The sequence below is a fragment of the Odontesthes bonariensis genome, chromosome 10 (genome assembly GCF_027942865.1).
Source record: "Odontesthes bonariensis isolate fOdoBon6 chromosome 10, fOdoBon6.hap1, whole genome shotgun sequence".
NCBI classification, from domain to species: domain Eukaryota; kingdom Metazoa; phylum Chordata; class Actinopteri; order Atheriniformes; family Atherinopsidae; genus Odontesthes; species Odontesthes bonariensis.
In genome coordinates, this window is record NC_134515.1 from 4,608,801 (window position 1) to 4,628,133 (window position 19,333).

At 44.0% G+C, this 19,333-nt stretch overlaps 1 protein-coding gene across 1 annotated transcript; it reads right to left on the minus strand.

The window, feature by feature from the left end:
- Nucleotides 1–5,128: 5,128 nt before the first annotated feature.
- Nucleotides 5,129–13,456, minus strand: LOC142390091 (homeodomain-interacting protein kinase 3-like). Its single transcript, XM_075475461.1, has 9 exons — nucleotides 13,448–13,456; nucleotides 12,069–12,332; nucleotides 10,828–11,019; nucleotides 9,462–9,643; nucleotides 9,253–9,376; nucleotides 9,057–9,176; nucleotides 8,443–8,535; nucleotides 6,551–6,720; nucleotides 5,129–5,390 (listed from the first exon to the last, which is right to left on the minus strand). The coding sequence occupies exons 1-9, from the start codon at nucleotides 13,454–13,456 to the stop codon at nucleotides 5,129–5,131; spliced, it is 1,416 nt and encodes a 471-aa protein (XP_075331576.1).
- Nucleotides 13,457–19,333: the final 5,877 nt, after the last annotated feature.

Here is a 19,333-nt window from a genome sequence, read left to right on the forward strand (position 1 = left end):
CTTCTTCTTCTTCCCCTCCTCCTTCTTCTCCTCCTCCTCCTCCTCCTTCTCCTTCTCCTCCTCCTCCTTCCCCTCCTCCTTCTCCTTCTCCTCCTCCTCCTTCCCCTCCTTCTTCTCCTCCTCCTTCTTCTCCTCCTCCTTCTCCTCCTCTTCCTTCTTCTTCTTCTCCTCCTCCTTTTCCTCCTCTTCCTTCTTCTTCTTCCCCTCCTCCTTCTTCTCCTCCTCCTCCTCCTCCTTCTTCTCCTCCTCCTTCTCCTTCTCCTTCTCCTCCTCCTCCTTCCCCTCCTTCTTCTCCTCCTCCTTCTTCTCCTCCTCCTCCTTCTCCTCCTCCTTCTCCTTCTCCTCCTCCTCCTTCCCCTCCTTCTCCTCATCCTCCTCCTTCCCCTCCTCTTCCTTCTTCTCCTCCTCCTTCCCCTCCTTCTTCTTCTCCTCCTCCTCCTCCTTCCCCTCCTCCTCCTTCCCCTCCTCTTCCTTCTTCTCCTCCTCCTTCCCCTCCTCCTCCTCCTCCTTCCCCTCCTCCTCCTTCTCCTCCTCCTTCTTCTTCTTCCCCTCCTCCTCCTTCCCCTCCTCCTCCTTCTCCTTCCTCCTAACAGACCATCCTTTCCTTTCCTGCTGTTTTCCCATCAGCTCCAATGTTAACATTAAGTTGCCACCTGAGGTGAACCAGGTGCTCTTCAGGGATTCTGTCCAGATGTTTCCAGATGTTTCCTGTCGTTTCCTCCGAGGCTCCCCCTTAAAAACGCCGCCGGCTTCTGAAGGCGACCCCGAACCAAAGACTGCGAGCCGAATGACGTCTCCGCTCCACCGCCGTCGCGTAACGTTTTTTCTAACTTGGAGTTTGTACTTTTATAGATTTGAGATTTTTTTTTTCTTCTTTTTTTTTTTGCACGATTTGCTCTTTAAGAAGCGTGAAAATAGGAGAATTATGCATTTTGTGGAACAAACGCCGGTCTGGTCCCACTTTGAGGATGACACATGTATGTTGGAGGACCTTCAGCACCTTAACTGTTGTGGATGAGACTCTGGGACGCTCGCTGTGGGGCTGAAAGGAACGTTTTTAAGTTAGTTCATCCATTTTATCTTCAGAATGAATCGGTTTCCACGGCAACATCCTCAGATTACTTTTAAAAGAGATTTTGCTCCAAGTTAAAGTCTAAAACTTTTTTTTTTTTTTAGCTTCTCAGCCCCAGAGGAGCAGATTTACAGGCTTTAAGGTGGTGAAAGTTTTCCCTTCAGCTCGCCTGCAGGTTCTGGTTCAGGTTTAGAGGACGAGAACCAGAAGGTGAACAGAAGTTAGGAGAACCTGCAGCTGAAGGTCGAACAATTCAGCGAATGCAACAAGTTTCCGACCTTGGAACAGATTAAAATGATTCACCAGCTTTTTCTCATCAGATCACAAACAGATCTGCTGAGATACTCCAGATGTTCCCAGATGTGTTCCTCTCCTCCTGAATGAATCACCAGCAGCCAAACGGTCACTTTGAACCGGACGGTGGAATTATATCTGATTTAAAATCTCTTTCTGAGCTCGAAAAGAAGGAAAAAACAGCAAACTTCTCTGATTTTAAAGTGATTTACAGGATCAAACAAATATCAGATTGTTTTAAGATCAATTTTGTCGGTTTATTAATGGACAAAATTGATCATTTTCAGTTATTCCGACAGAAAATCTGAGGATGAGAAAAGTCTGCGAGAGATTTTAGATTTACAGAAATCTGTGTTGCTGTAAAAGGCCGAACGCCCCCCCAACAACCCCCCTCCAACAGAACTACCCCCCTCAACCCAAACGTCCAAACCAGAAGTTAAAATACACTCGATCAGAAACTCTTTTCTTGTTGTTGGTCAGACCCTAAAGAACTTTCTGTTTCACACTTTGCCCCCGGGCTGCTGCCCTACCAGGCTGCTGCCCCCCCCCCCCCCCCCCCCCCCCTCCAGCATATTGATTATCTTTGGTTCCTGATCCATAACGGGGGGGCGGGGCCTGTTTTCTCTCTGAACATGTGACCCAGTTTGTTTCCACTGAGGGCTCAACACAAAATCCAAAATGCTGAATCGTTTCAGATGAATGTAACTGAAGTTGAATGCAGTCGGAGTGTTTTGGTTTCTTTTCTTTTCTTTTCTCTCTGTTTGCTGTACATGAAGCCTGGACCACACACGTGTTGTTTTCTTTTTATTCGTAACCTTCGCTGTGACCCCTGAGGCCCACTTCTGCCGGAGGACGGAGGAACTCTTCCACGGCCCGCAAAGTGAGGCTGGTGTTTCGGGTGTTGTCCAGCAGGACTGGCCTCCGTCACAGTGGCCCCTGAGAGGACCCCTGATGGCCCCTGATGGCCCCTGAGGACCCCTGAGGACCCCTCCTGCCTGTAGAAGAAGAGCAGCGCCGTGTACAAGAGCGTGAAGTGGAGCTTTTTATTTTCTTTTTACTTCCTCCCTGTGGCACAAGTAATTATTATTATTATTATTATTATTTTAAGGTTTTTAAACTCTGCTGTCCATGAGCTGTAGTTTCTCACGCTTTAAAGCTTAGAGCAGCAGAGCGGCGATGGCGTGCGTGCGTGCGTGAGAGGATGCGAGCGTGACCGGTAAGTGAAGCGCGTGCCGGTCACGTGTGTGCGTGTGAGAGTGCATGTTGTGTCATCCTATAACACGTGTGCTCTGAGTGGGACTGAGGGGCTTTGGGAAGGTGGGTGTACGTTATTTAAACCACTGTTCTCTCTGTAGTGTGTGGCTGATGTATTGTTTCATGCTATTTGACAATGAATTACTCTGCACTTAATGTGTCGTGTGCTCATTTACAGCCATTAGGCTCCGCCCACAGGTCTGTGGGGCATAACTTTATATAACTAGGCTAAATATTTTTCATTATTAAAGGGACAGTTCGCCTCTTTTGACATGAAGCTGTGTGACATCCCATATCAGCAACATCATTTATGAACATCTTCTTACCCCCTGCTGCGTCCTGTGAGCAGAGTTCCAGCCTCGTTTTGGTGTTGATGAAGGTAGTCCGGCTAGTTTGCTGGGGTTATTAAAAAATAAAGCGTCTTGCTTCTCAAAACAATATGCGTTCAAAAGAGTAATACATTTGCATCACAAAATCCCCAGCCAACTAGCCGGACTACCTTCATCAACACCAAAACGAGGCTGGAACTCTGCTCACAGGACGCAGCAGGGGGTAAGAAGATGTTCATAAATGATGTTGCTGATATGGGATGTCATACAGCTTCATGTCAAAAGAGGCGAACTATCCCTTTAAAGTGAATTACCGTTAATTCCGGACTATAAGCCGCTATTTTTTCCAGGCTTTGAGCACCGTGGCTTATAGTCCGGTGCGGCTAAAATATGTTGTTTTTCTCTTTTTTTTTCATACTGCTAAAAAAAACATTTTGCCTCGTAACATTTAGACCAATAAAATGAAGGAATAGTTCACACGGGTCCAATGAAATTGTACGATAAATCAAACACACACTCCTAAATTGTTGTAAATCGGTCATTCGTAAATATAAATGTGCTTTATTTATACAGCCCTTAACAAACAATCATTACGATGTACCAAAGTGCTTTACAACGGGTAATAAATAAAGAGAAGAAGAAGTAAAAACAATGAAAGCACAGTGAAAGCAATAAAATACAACAAAATCGAGTAAGATAAAATACAATAAAAGTGTCATACTACTGGGTATTAGGACAAAAGTCTTATTTGCGACGGATCTGGTGTTGATGAGAGCCAAGCGAACAAAACGCTGATCTGTCTGTTGGGAGGCCCGGTTAACGGGTCGGCGGCCTCGGCACGACCGGCAGCAGCCATCGGCAGGACTGATCCACGGAGCCTCGGATGTCGTAGCCGGCGCAATCACCGGAGAGCCCAGACAGCAGATGGAGGGCGAAGCCAGGTGGGCCTTCAGCCGGCATATTACTCCACCTCTCTTTCCACGTCTTCTGCGACGGCTGTTGCGTGGCAACCGTCTAGGTAGACGCCATAGGTAAGAGGGTACAGACGCCAAAACAGGTGGCGGTGGCTTTGTCTGATCGTTGTCCCGGATCGATATTGTGTCCACAGAAACTCTGATTTTCAAGAGCTCATGCATCAGTGGTGACAAAAACAATAAAAACATGACAAAACACAAAAAAAAGCTAGCAGAGGTAGACGGCCAGCCACTCACAACGACACCAAATTCTAGCTGGATATGTGCGTAGACCATGCAGACCAACACCGTAACAGGCGCGGCAGTGATACGAAGGGAGAGAAAATAGGGCCAAGCGATTGTGACGTCTGACTTTTTCCTGGAGAATGATTTTGTGATGCAAATGTATTACTCTGTTGAACACATATTGTTTTGAGAAACAAAACGCTTTATTTTTTAAACCCCAGCCAACTAGCCGGACTACCTTCATCAACACCAAAACGAGGCTGGAACTCTGCTCACAGGAGCTGCATTCAGCTTCTATGCTCCACATGTCTGGAACAAACTCCCAGAAAGCCTCAGATCAGCTGAAACACTCAGTGTGTTTAAGTCCAGGCTGAAGACACACCTATTTCCAGCTGCGTTTGGATAAAGCTGCAAATCTCAAGCTTGAGTTTCAAAACTTAATCACAATTTAACTCTTTATTTTATCTATTGTTCTTATTTCTTTCTTTTTTTGTTTAAAATTTAAATCATGCTTTTTTATTTCTACTGTTTTAATGTCTCTGTAAAGCACTTTGAATCACCTTGTAGTTGGATTGTGCCGTTGCCTTAGTAACGAGCTGGTTTAGTTCAGCTCAGTTTACACCCTCTCTACCTTTAAGATCAGGCTTAAAACTTTCCTTTCTGATAAAGCTTATAGTTAGTGATGGCTCAGGTGATCCTGAAACATCCCATAGTTCTGCTGCTATAGGCCCAGCCTGCTGGGGGAGCTCCCATGATGCACCTCTGCTCTCTTTGACTGTTCTTCAAAGACTTTTAACTAAAAACTTCTCATCTCCAAACCCAGAGACGGTTCCGACTGATTTTAAAAACATTTTCTGCCTACGAAAGAGAAACTTTAAACAACAGATAAACTGTGTATTTTTCTTCTGACTCAGCAGAAACTATTGAATCAGTTTATTTACAGAATGAGGCCGACGGGCCGTCTCAGATCTCAGAGGGAATCAGTCCTCAGCAGAACGCCAGCAGCAGCCGCAGGACGCCCCGACTCTGAGGAAGAGTCTGTGAATCCTCTTTGGCAGTTTGGCTGAGACGTCTGCTGCTTTAACGCCGTCAGCAGGACGCTCATCCCCGCCGGCCGGGGGGTCGTCACCGGCAACGCAGGGCGGACCTCTGACATCAAGCCCAGAGGCTGCAGAGCCGTTCAGCCCGTCAGCCGAGACCGCCGCCGGACCGCCGCTCATCAGAAGGTGGGATGCGTTCAGACTGGATGAAACAGGACCATCGTTAAAGGGACAGTTCACATCTTTTGACATGAAGCTTTATGACATCCCATATCAGCAACATCATTTATGAACATCTTCTTACCCCCTGCTGCGTCCTGTGAGCCGAGTTCCAGCCTCGTTTTGGTGTTGATGAAGGTAGTCCGGCTAGTTGGCTGGGGTTTAAAAAATAAAGCGTCTTGCTTCTCAAAACAATATGCGTTCAACAGAGTAATACATTTACATCACAAAACTGTTCTCCAGGAAAAAGTCAGACCTCACAATCGCTTGGCACTATTTTCTCTCCCTTCGTATCACTGCCTGCTGTGTAGACAGAAAATCTTCATACTCCTAGAAATTTTCATAGATTTTATGAAAACTAATCCTTGGTAATCCTTTTAATACCATAAAAGCTGTATTTTAAGCAGGACCTTGATAAAAATGACATAACTTTCTTCAGCAGACCTGTCTTCTCCATTTTGGGACTCGCAGAGGCCCAAAATTAAATGGGAAGATCGATTGAAAAGCACTTAACGAGCCAAAAATGCCAAAAACTGGCCTATTTTGGAGGCCTCGTAACTCAGCCATACGACATCACAGAGACCTCATTCAAAGTTTATATGTGACAGGAGACTCTCAACTTCAACTAAACTAAACTTTTTTTTTATTTTTATAGGGCGGGCAGTAGATTGGCACCCATCAAAATTTCTTCAGAAATTTTCTAGGAGCATGAATTCTTCTAGAAATTATTTCCTAGAAAATTTACATGAAATTTTCATACGAGCAGCAAACACCGTAACAGGCGCGGCTGTCGGCAGCAGGCAGTGATACGAAGGGAGAGAAAATAGTGCCAAGCGATTGTGAGGTCTGACTTTTTCCTGGAGAACCATTTTGTGATGCAAATGTATTACTCTGTTGAACGCATATTGTTTTGAGAAGTAAAACGCTTTATTTTTTAAACCCCAGCCAACTAGCCGGGCTACCTTCATCAACACCAAAACGAGGCTGGAACTCTGCTCACAGGACGCAGCAGGGGGTAAGAAGATGTTCAGAAATGATGTTGCTGATATGGGATGTTACACAGCTTCATGTCAAAAGAGGCGAACTATCCCTTTAAAGGACCAGTGGGTTAATTTATCATCGAGCGGACGCTCGGTCACTTACTACTCTCTGCCGCCGGGCTGCTCGGTCAGGTGGGACATGGTGATGAACGGGTGCTGCAGGGCGTCGCGGGGACAGATTCTCTGATCCCCGTCCAGGTGCAGCAGCCGCTTCAGGAGCTCCACCAAAGCCTTCCTGTCCGCGTACTCGGCCGCGTCCTCCTTTGGATACATCTGAGTGTGGAAACAGAGGCTGTGTTCAAAACCGTATACTTCTCCTACTACTCATACTAACTTTTTGAGTTAGTATGCGAGTTTGAGTAAGCGAGAAGTTCCCGGATGCGTACTAGATTCTCTGAAATGTTGGGTATGCATCATGAGGTTACTACTCATACTCAAACTACCCAAGATGCAACGCAACGTGACGTCGCCGATCGTCATTTCCTGTCAAAACGGCAGTTTCAAGCTAGCTACAACGAGGGTAGGTTCACTTCCTGTTTTCAAAACAAAAGCACCAATTGTATGGTAATGGCTTTCCCTATAATAAAAGGCAACGGGTATTTTATTTTGTGAAAATAAAAGGAAGTGCGTTGCTCACTGCGGCTAGCTTTAGTAGCGCCGAATTCGTGGGAACAAAATTGTAAACAGCCGGTATTTTGTCAGGTTTTCAACACATTGGGGATCTAAACGACTACTTTCTCACCTGAAAATGTTTCAAATGTTGCTAAAGTTTACAGAGTTTAGAGCTTAAGAGAAATCAGCTTCAGGCCGGCTGATTTCGGCTCGGGCAGGAGCGAAATGCATTGTGGGTAAACGCTCTGCATACTGTCTGATCGAGCAGTATGTAGTATGCAGTATGTAGTGTGTAGTATGCAGTATGTAGTATGCAGTATGCAGTATCTAGTATGTAGTATGCAGTATACAGTATGTAGTATGTCGTATGCAGTATGTAGTATGCAGTATGTAGTATCTAGTATGTAGTATGCAGTATACAGTATGTAGTATGTCGTATGCAGTATGTAGTATGCAGTGTGTAGTATGTAGTATGCAGTGTGTATTTTGCAGTGTGTAGTATGCAGTATGTAGTATGCAGTATGTAGTATGCAGTATGTAGTTTGTCGTATGCAGTATGTAGTATGCAGTATGTAGTATGCAGTATGTAGTATGCAGTATGCAGTATGTAGTATGCAGTATGCAGTATGTAGTATGCAGTATGCAGTATGTAGTATGCAGTATGCAGTATGTAGTATGCAGTATGCAGTATCTAGTATGTAGTATGCAGTATACAGTATGTAGTATGTCGTATGCAGTATGTAGTATGCAGTGTGTAGTATGTAGTATGCAGTGTGTATTTTGCAGTGTGTAGTATGCAGTATGTAGTATGCAGTATGTAGTATGCAGTATGTAGTTTGTCGTATGCAGTATGTAGTATGCAGTATGTAGTATGCAGTATGTAGTATGCAGTATGCAGTATGTAGTATGCAGTATGCAGTATGTAGTATGCAGTATGCAGTATGTAGTATGCAGTATGCAGTATGCAGTATGCAGTATGTAGTATGCAGTATGCAGTATGCAGTATGCAGTATGTAGTATGCAGTATGCAGTATGTAGTATGCAGTATGCAGTATGCAGTATGTAGTATGCAGTATGCAGTATGTAGTATGTAGTATGCAGTATGCAGTATGTAGTATGCAGTATGCAGTATGCAGTATGTAGTATGCAGTATGCAGTATGTAGTATGCAGTATGCAGTATGTAGTATGTAGTATGCGCAGTATGTAGTATGCGGTATGTAGTATGTAGTATGCAGTATGCAGTATGCAGTATGTAGTATGCGCAGTATGTAGTATGCGGTTTCGAACAGCCAGAGTCGGGTCAGCCGGTCGGCTCTCAGAGGCGGATCACAGAGCGGCTCTGATCCAGTCTGAGCTCACACAGCACAGCAGGGGGTACCTACATCCACCAGGTCCTCCAGGGAGCCGGGGGGCTCAGAGGGGCTGCGGGGCTGCTTGGCCTCCATGTGGGCAGCAGCTGAAAATTCTTCTGGTGTCTAAAGGAGAGAAATGAGCACGAGAAGTGTTTCAGAAGAGAAACAACAACCGTCGGAGCTATTTGTGAAGTTAGTTTTTGTTTTTTGGTTCTAGTTGTAAATTTAATTTGCTAATTATGAGTAACTTTATTTAGATTAATTTCAGAGCTTTACTTAGATCAGATTTTTTTGCTAATATTCTTTGTTAGTTATTAGTTTAGAATATTTTGGTAATTGGGTCACACTGGGCACCTGGAGTCCCAGCATGCACCTGGGTGGGCCGATGTTTTTTCACCAGGGAAAAGGAGAGAGCAGCAGGTTTTCTTTGTTCTTTTGTTTCTTTTATTGTTTTTAAATAAATCATCAGAAAACACAAAGAATTCATCTTGGACATTCATCTCCTTTTGCCTGCGTTAAACCACATCCCCCATGATGCATCAGTGGCCTTCTGAGTTTGGTTTAAGGTTAATTTGTTTTTTTTATGGACAAATGGCCGCTACAACCAGATTTAACCTCCTTTAACCAGGAAGACGCCACTCTACCATCAGCCTCCATCTTCCACCATCGGCTGCTTCCTCCTCCCTGAAAAAGTAGCGAGCGTATCGTCCAGCGCGCAGCATGCGGTCCTCCGGCTGACCCAGAACCTCCACCATGCGCCTCACCTGCAGACGGCACACACAGTCACATCAGCCGGCGCTCCGCCCGGTTCTGGACTCGTGTCCGAGCGAGCCGACTCACCATCTGATAGTAGCAGCTGACGGGGAAGAGGTTATCGGCCAGGTAGAGGAAGGCCAGGACGCAGCCGAGTCCCCACACATCTGCAGCCTCGGAGAAGGGGAGGCCGAGGACCACTTCTGGAGCTCTGAGGGGGGAAGAGCTGAACGTGAGCAGCCTGCTGCCATGTTTTCAGCACCAGCACGGAGCCGAGCCGCCCTGCATGGACCCACCTGTAGCCCACCGGCTGCAGGCTCTGACCGGGCCGGAGGCTGGAGACTGGAACGGCTCTGCCGAAGTCTATCAGTCTGACCCTAGGCGCCTGGTCCCGAGCGTCCACCAGCATCACGTTGTCGGGTTTGATGTCGGCGTGCAGGATACCGAGAGCCTTCAGGGCGTCCAAGGCCGCCAGCAGCTGCAGCCACAGAAGCAGACGGGAAACATTCAGCTTCTGCAGGCGCAGCTGAGCGGCCTTAAAGGGACAGTTCGCCTCTTTTGACATGAAGCTGTGTGACATCCCATTTCAGCAACATCATTTATGAACATCTTCTTACCCCCTGCTGCGTCCTGTGAGCAGAGTTCCAGCCTCGTTTTGGCGTTGATGAAGGTAGTCCGGCTAGTTGGCTGGGGTTTAAAAAATAAAGCGTTTTGCTTCTCAAAACAATATGTGTTCAACAGAGTAATACATTTGCATCACAAAATGGTTCTCCAGGAAAAAGTCAGACCTCACAGTCGCTTGGCCCTATTTTCTCTCTCTGCTGTGTAGACCGAGCAGCAAATTTTCATAGATTTTATGAAAACTAATCCTTGGTAATCCTTTTAATACCATAAAAGCTGTATTTTAAGCAGGACCTTGATAAAAATGACATAACTTTCTTCAGCAGACCTGTCTTCTCCATTTTGGGACTCGCAGAGGCCCAAAATTAAATGGGAAGATCGATTGAAAAGCACTTAACGAGCCAAAAATGCCAAAAACTGGCCTATTTTGGAGGCATCGTAACTCAGCCATACGACATCACAGAGACCTCATTCAAAGTTTATGTGACAGGAAACTCAACTTCAACTTAACTAAACTTTTTTTTATTAAAGGGCGGGCAGTAGATTGGCACCCATCAAAATTTCTTCAGAAATTTTCTAGGAGCATGAATTCTTCTAGAAATGAATTCCTTCAAAATTTTCATGAAATTTTAATACGAGCAGCAAACACAGTGACAGGCGCGGCAGCAGGCAGTGATACGAAGGGAGAGAAAATAGGGCCAAGCAATTGTGAGGTCTGACTTTTTCCTGGAGAACCATTTTGTGATGCAAATGTATTACTCTGTTGAACGCATATTGTTTTGAGAAGCAAGACGCTTTATTTTTTAAACCCCAGCCAACTAGCCGGACTACCTTCATCAACACCAAAACGAGGCTGGAACTCTGCTCACAGGACGCAGCAGGGGGTAAGAAGATGTTCATAAATGATGTTGCTGATATGGGATGTCATACAGCTTCATGTCCAAAGAGGCGAACTGTCCCTTTAATGTGTGAGTTTCCTTCACTGGTCACAGGCAGATGTGCAGAACAACAGATGTTTGATCGGTGCTGGATGACTCAAACCTGCGCTGCGACGGGCCGGATCACATTGGTAAACAGCGGATCAAAGTCTCGCTCCTGGAGCAGCTGGAACAGGTTCCGGTCCAGCATCTCAAACACCAGACAGGTCCGCCCCGCGTGCTGGAACCGCTCCCAGAACTTCACCACGTTACAGAGGTCCGGGTCCAGGCCGCCGATGGCGTTCAACGCGGACACCTGCAGGGAGAAAGGGACAGAAGCAGGTGATACAGCCGCCCACCAGCCGCTCCGGGGGCATCATCTGCTGAGTGATGGAACAGAGCGAGCGGCCGCAACAAGATGCTGCAGACTTTGTGGGGAAAACAAGGCCAATCACTTCCACATCTGTCGGGGACGCCCTCGTATTATATCTTATTGGCACGAGCTCAAGAAGAGTATGGAAAAAATTCTGAAAGTGAAACTTCCATTTACCTATGAAGTTTTATATTTTGGGAAAAGAGAACCAGGAGATTACAAGGTCAGGACAGAAATACATGTTTCACATAATGTTGGTGGCAGCTAAAAAAAAGCCATCACCAGGAAATGGCTGAAAACAGATGCAGATACAATGGAGGATTGGGTTGAGATAATGCTCAATATTTATAGGATGGAGAAGCTGATTTTTACAGCTAGACTACAAACAGATACCTTTAAACACTAAACGCCTATTGTCGCATATATGCTACAAACCGTAGCCGGAGTAACCGTTAACTCCAAATTGACCAGGATGCCTGTTGTCGCAAATTTGCAACATACCAAAAATTCTATTTATTTTTTGTGCAAAAGTGAAATTAATAATCTCAGCATTATTTACTATCTACTTAAAGGCTAAAACACACACAAAACATTTTTTTTTATATACAACTATATAAATTCAGGCATTAAGGGGTTAAGAATCACTGGGAAACCTGGGTTGGGTCTTCATTGAGAGCAGATTTTGTGCAGTAAAGACATTGTGAAGTGTAGATTATGTATCTCTTTGGTTCAGGCTACAAACTTGTTCATATATAACAGAAGAAAAGTTACTCAGCAAGAGAGAAAATAAGGACAGGAGTGGAAGAGTTCCATTTTACTCGACTGTAACTCTACTTGAGAATATATGTCTATCTGTGTCTCTGCTCCATGGTGGAGGAGTATGGCTTATGTTCTATACGGGTGGAGAAATGTATATGGAAATTGTTGATGGAATATTGATATATGGAATCAATAAAAAAAGAAACAGAGTGAGCAGGAGTCCAAAGATCCACCTCTCTCTCAACGAGCCGCACCGAGGCGGCGTCCGTCTTCAGGAACTTGACGGCCACCGTCTCTTTGCTCTCCAGATTCTGGCACTTGGCCACTTTGCCAAAGCAGCCTTCACCGATAAACTCCAGGACGCAGTAAGGAGAGCGGCCGCCCAGCAGAGTCTGACCGGCCTGGATCTCAGCTTCTGTCGGGGGGGAGGTGGACAGAAAGTCGTGTTTAGTGAACGCAGCACAAACACACCCACAGCTGAGCCGCCAATCATGTCTCTGCCGACCAGAAATCCGTCAGATTCTCCTGATTCTCTGAGCCTTTCACCGGATTTCTTTATGTGGCAGAGACGTGGGAAAGAGGACGCACACTGGAAAAAATGGCCCTCCAAAAATAAGTTAAAAAACAACAAATAAAAGACGTTTTTGCTTGAAATAAGCAAAAATCTGCCAATGGAACTAGTAAAAATCGGCTTGTCAAGATTTCTTGAAATAAGATGTGATATTTAGGACTTTTGAGATAAAAGTGATCTTGAAATTAGCTTAAAAACCTCTTCAAATTAAAAAAAAAAGCTTGTTTCATTTGAAATATGACTCAAAACAATTTGTTTTCAAGACTTTTTTAATTAACAAGATATTCCAGATGTACTGTATTAAAACAAGTCCCTATATCTGGCTGAAATGGTGCTTGTTAGGCAGTTATGTCTGATATTAAGTGTAATGAGATACTCAATGAGACAAATATACTTGGTAAGATTTAGATTTTTTCCAGTGCAGCTGTTAAAGCAGCGCTGGCCTCACGTGCACGGCAAAACCCGAAGCCTGAGATAAACATCTTCAATCATGGAAACACGTTTCAGAGATTTCTTCTCCCCGGGACGCATTTACATCAGAGCGTTTCACTTGGATCGAGAGCTTTTAAAGAAGATACTCGGACTTGTTGCCGGTATTTTCCTCCTGATTCACAGTAAGTTGATGCTTCAAAGCAGAAATACTTCAATTCTTCAACTTTCTGATAAACATCCAGGACTAAAGTGCCAAAGTCAGAGTTTCTTACTTTAATTATTCTCAGATTCTGAACATATTTGATCAAATCTTGATTATATTGCTGGTAACAAGGCAAACGTGTTTGTTTTTGCTCTTTAAAGTCTAGTTTTAAGACGTCTGTGGGGTTTGTGAGGCTGAAAAGCATTTTGTTTTTAGTCTGTTGGCAGATCATTTTGCTTCTTTCTTGTAAAATATATCTCAAATAGACTTTTCTCGCTTGATTTTCCTGTTTCAGAAGCTGAGTTTCTGCAGGGGAACAGGCTGTTACTGCTGCTGTTCATCCTCAGTAATCATCCTTTCCTGAGCTTTCACAGCAGAAACCTTCAGCTAAGTTCAGTCTCTCTCACCTGATGCATCGAAGGAATCTGAGCTCCGCGGCGAAGACATTTTCAGTCTGATCTCAGGTCGGTGTTTCCGAGCTGCGAAATGAAGTTTCAGACACGAATCGTCCTAAATCCAGAACGTGTTTGTTTTCTTTCTGTCGCTCTCGTCTCAAAGGTGTGTTCGTCTCTCAGAGTTGGATGTGGGATGAAAACAGTCCATCAAACATCTGCCTCAACACTTCTGCCGCCTCATTATGACATCATAATGTCGTTCAGAACTCAGCGTGTTCTGTTCTTATTTTGAAATTCTTTTTAGAACTCAATGATTTAAATCAGCCACAAGCTCAAAAAACATGTTTTAATTCAAGTTATTTTATACATTTCTGTATGCTCTTTGGGTTTCTGACCTTGGGGTGACCTTTAACTTTTAACTCTTTCGGTGCCAAAGACGTCTATAGACGTCAATTTAAAAAAAAACGTTCACTGCCAAAGACGTCTATAGACGTCAATTGCGTTTTTAACGGAGCGGGCTGGGGGACAATCTAGCGGAGTTCGTCACTAAATCTTAGGCTTGTAAACACTAAACAGAGAATGTACTGGCAAAATTACCCGCTAGGTGGCAGCAGTGCCACTTTGCACAAAAGAGAGCTCGTTTTCTCAATTTTTTTGGGTCAAACAGCTGTTTTTGGTGAAACTAACCTATGTTCTACTGTCTATTACTAAAAGACTGATAATGGTAGAAACAAACTTTTTTGCCTGATCAAAGAAGAGAGTCTACTCTTTCTTTTGGTAATTACGGTGTGTACATAGTCATAAGACACACTTTTCTGTGGGTCTTGGAAAATCAGTCAAAATACTGTAAAACACTTGGCAGTATGGGTGGCTCTGAACTGAAAATGGCTGGCAGCCAATGAGTTAACATGCTGACTGAGGCCTGCAGAGTCTGAGATGTAGCTCTTGGGTTTCTGACCTTGGGGTGACCTTTAACCTTTAACATGCTAACTGAGGCCTGCAGAGTCTGAGATGTAGCTCTTGGGTTTCTGACCTTGGGGTGACCTTTAACCTTTAACATGCTAACTGAGGCCTGCAGAGTCTGAGATGTAGCTCTTGGGTTTCTGACCTTGGGGTGACCTTTAACCTTTAACATGCTAACTGAGGCCTGCAGAGTCTGAGATGTAGCTCTTGGGTTTCTGACCTTGGGGTGACCTTTAACCTTTAACATGCTAACTGAGGCCTGCAGAGTCTGAGATGTAGCTCTTGGGTTTCTGACCTTGGGGTGACCTTTAACCTTTAACATGCTAACTGAGGCCTGCAGAGTCTGAGATGTAGCTCTTGGGTTTCTGACCTCGGGGTGACCTTTAACCTTTAACATGCTGACTGAGGCCTGCAGAGTCTGAGATGTAGCTCTTGGGTTTCTGACCTTGGGGTGACCTTTAACCTTTAACATGCTAACTGAGGCCTGCAGAGTCTGAGATGTAGCTCTTGGGTTTCTGACCTTGGGGTGACCTTTAACCTTTAACATGCTGACTGAGGCCCGCAGAGTCTGAGATGTAGCTCTTTAGGTTTCTGACATTGGGGTGACCTTTAACCTTTAACATGCTAACTGAGGCCTGCAGAGTCTGAGATGTAGCTCTTGGGTTTCTGACCTTGGGGTGACCTTTAACCTTTAACATGCTGACTGAGGCCTGCAGAGTCTGAGATGTAGCTCTTGGGTTTCTGACCTTGGGGTGACCTTTAACCTTTAACATGCTAACTGAGGCCTGCAGAGTCTGAGATGTAGCTCTTTGGGTTTCTGACCTTGGGGTGACCTTTAACCTTTAACATGCTAACTGAGGCCTGCAGAGTCTGAGATGTAGCTCTTTGGGTTTCTGACCTTGGGGTGACCTTTAACCTTTAACATGCTGAGGCCTGCAGAGTCTGAGATGTAGCTCTTTGGGTTTCTGACCTTGGGGTGACCTTTAACCTTTAACCAAAACTCTTTCCTGGATGATGCATGTATGACTGAAGGGTTATTGTTTATGTTCTGTCACACCCAAGGGCGTCAGTTTGGTTTTAGAAGTGGTGGGGACAAAAAACGTAATGCATTCTATGCCCCCCACGGACCACCCACCATCCAGCACATTAAAAAGTAACGCATTCTAGATCTATTCCAGCGTCATGTTTAATAAGCTGCCCTTTTTTTGATGAACGCATTCAGAGTTTATAAAATATATCCTTTAATTTCATGTTTCCATATCATTATGATCTGATTCGAAATTATGTATTTATTCATGAATTAATTACTGTTAAATTAATTACGCTACTGTACTGTTTGTAAGAAAGAACAGTGAAAATGATCTGAACAACAGAAAAGGGGAAAAAGTACAACTGCAGTTGTTAGTCCGGACAGACTATCAAAACAAACACAGACTTCGGCCAACGGGCCCTATAACTGAGCAGAAACCTGTAGTCTGTGGGGCTCCTCATTCCTCCTCATCGAGCCTCTCACTACCACCTTTCCATCAACTACATTTGACACTGAGCATATACAGAATGTTATTTTCAGGAGTTGCTAAAAAAAAACAAGCAAATAACTAGCTTAACCTTTCCTTGGCTAACCTAATACTAAAATGCTAACGCTGCACGCGGAGACTTCATAGCCACCATGGCAAATTATATTCATAAAATTATAGTCTACACATGACAAATATTTAACACACATTTCACACACAGACAATATTTCAGATGATTTCTATGGATCGTATATGGTTTGCTTATCATTACAAAACATGAATGTGGAAGGCTATTGAGTAGCCTACTGATAAAAATAAAACTTTAGACAATTTACCTTAACTGTGTATATCATCCACAAATAACTTGTACCCTTTCCTCAGCCTGGACTGTGGTGTTGGTGAGTGTGACTCCACGACCCTGTGTATATCCTCTAAAGTTATCCTTGGAAGAACCACCAGCGAAGTTGCGAAGAAACGCTGCATTTTTGTTTGTGTAGAAGTAGCTCTAAATGAGTTTCGCCGGGAAAGCGGTTTACCCGGGGGTCCATTTCACGTAGCAGGTTTAACAAACTCTGAGTCTATTCCTGATCTCTGAGTTGATCTACTCTGACATAGAAAACCCTGAGTTTTCGGTTTCAGAAACGCTGATTTGAGTGAGGTTAATCAACTCTGAGTAGGTTCACCTTGAGTTTAGCGCGTGCACCACAACTTTAAAAAGCCAGCATCAATGGAGCCCCGATTCGACGAGTCACCATGGCAACGGGGAAGAGGAGGGGCTACGTTTTTCACCAACCTCGAATTGGAAATCTTATTGCGCTCATACGGCGAGTTTCAATACGTTTTTAGAAATAAGTGCAACATCGCTGCAGCAGCAAAAGTACAAGTTTAAATGTAGTCCTTTGCAATCCCAATAATATTACAGGGAAACTGCTTGAATGGTAGCCCATTCATTTATTTCATTTAGGTGCAATCCCGCAGGGGCGGAAAAGCGCTCTTGGCAGAAGTTTAAGATGAAATATAAAAACATTGTTCAAACAGGTGAGACCTCGGCATGAAGGTACCTCATTTTGATCATGTTTTACACTGTAAAATAAATATTAAGTGGCTATTTGACTGTGCAGTTATTTTATTCCCAACATAATGCTGTTTTCACACACATAAACTATGTCTTCTCATCTATATCATGTTCTGTTAAATAATTAAGCCTATTTAAACTAACACAGACTTCTACTGAGCCAACAGAAAGAAGGCAGATGCCCGTAAAACCGGTGGTGCCCAGCACCGCCACCTCTAATGGAGGGCAGTGGCTGAGGGAATCCACCCCCAAGACACGAGTGTCTTTATAAAATATAATAGGCCTATATATGTCTTTTTTAAGCATATTCATACAAATATTTATTTGTCTTTTATGTCTTTTTTTTCTTTTGTCCCAACACATTCTGATGGTGCCGCTCAAAAAGATAATTGTCTGGAAATGCAAAAATCTATGCGCGGTCTGATAACCATCTCCGACGAATATTTATTTCTCTGCGCAATAATGCTGCACCTTCATCCACGGGATCGTTGTCAAAAGGACATGTTGGTGGAAACAGTTGCCTCCTGCTGTGCCTGGATGGACTTCTAGAAGTAGAAGAACTCGCTCTGCTGACTGAATGAATGAGGAAATCAAATGGCTGAAAGAGGGCGGAGACAGAGAGAAACTCAAGGTTTATTGAGTAAAAGTTTCTCTCATTTCAGGGTTAATAAACTCAGAGTTTTCACTAAACCTGCTTCGTGAAACGGACCTCTGGTGTGACGTCATTGGAATGCACCGACTCCGCTGTCATTTTACAACTTCATGTTTCCACAGTGGCTCACAGTCGGCAAATCAAATGACTAAATACCAAATTGGGGTTTTCACATGTTCGTGCGCGCCTATCGCATGATTTAGACTCGACGATTTCGGTTGAGTATGTGGGGATTTTTTTTTCGGTCGCATCAGAACACATTTTTAAAAGTCGTGGGGACAAAATTCAAATCATAAATAGTGGGGGGGACATGTCCCCACCGTCCCCCCCGTAATCGACGCCTATGGTCACACCTGACTGTCTCCCTGTTCTGCTGCTCTTCTGTCTTCTGTTTGTCCCGCCAGATGTGCAGAGGAAGCGAGGATGTTTGACACAGTTGCATCATCTGTTGTTTTCTAACAGCCCACTGATGCAGTCAGAAGAACATTAACAGTGTTGATGACAGGGTATGCATTTTGCTTTTCATTTAGTTTGCAGTGTACAGTAATGTGTCATAAAGATGCAAATGATGCACCTGTGCTGGTTCCAGCAGGAGGCAGGAGGATAGAAGAGAGAGGAGACTGACCGAAATGACCTTAATCAGGTGCGTAACTACCTGAAATGGATTCAGAAGCATCTCAGAGACATAAAACAGCTCCAGAGGAAAACAAACTGCACAGCCGGGGGCAGCCATGATTTCTGCTGCTCATCTTTCTCCCACTCTGTTCATCCTGCATCCAGCTCAGCAGCAGGAAACTGGCTGTATACTGTCATATACAACTAGGGCTGGGCAACGATTCAAATGTTTAATCTAATTAATCACTTGATTTCCCTGATTAATCACGATTAATCGCATTTGTACGCAGAATCCAAAAATGAATCCAAAAGTAGTGTATAGCTTTTAGCATTTAGTTTTATTTTAAATGTGCTGCCATATGAATGAAAGTGCCATAACATTTGTTGTGCAAACACACTTTTAACATCAGCATCTTTCTGTAGTTTTTATGTAGAAGCCTCGCTCCACTGTCTGTTTCCTTGAATGACTTGCTGCTATCAGTTGTGTGTTTTGCCTTTAAGTGATATTTTAGACTGGAACTACTACTCTGAGAAGACAATTCAACTTGGCAGTGTTTACAGATGACTTTGGTTCTGTCGACTCCGCCGTCTGGAAGAACTTTAAAATGAAAATGGCCGAGTAAAAGTTCCGTACCCTTCTCCATGTTTGGTGGATCCGCCGATTACTTTCTTTTCCTGTTCCACAGCAGACAGCAACAGACTTTTACAAAATAAAAGCCTGTGAGCAGCAGACTTTTACAGAATAAAAGCCTGTGAGCAACAGACTTTTACAGAATAAAAGCCTGTGAGCAACAGACTTTTACAAAATAAAAGCCTGTGAGCAACAGACTTTTACAATAATAAAATAAATAAAAAACAAAAAAATGCGTTAATGTGCGATAAAATATTTATCGGCGTTAAATAATTAGCGAATTAACGCGATAATAACGAGTTAACTTGCCCAGCCCTATATATAATGTAACTACAGGTTTACATTATGAATCAGCATATTACAGCTTGTTCACAAAGGGTAAAAAAATCCTTTTATAAATCCCCACAAACTTAAACTGCTGCTAGTTAAGGAGTCGGTGTTTGTG

What these genes read in the sequence shown, in the direction of transcription:
- LOC142390091 (XM_075475461.1), bottom strand. An exon ending in CCCTGGAGGACCTGGTGGAT is followed by an intron (nt 6,721 to 8,442) that starts GTAGGTACCCCC and finishes TTCCACACTCAG; the next exon opens with ATGTATCCAAAGGAGGACGC. An exon ending in CAGCCCGGCGGCAGAGAGTA is followed by an intron (nt 5,391 to 6,550) that starts GTAAGTGACCGA and finishes TGTTTCATCCAG; the next exon opens with TCTGAACGCATCCCACCTTC.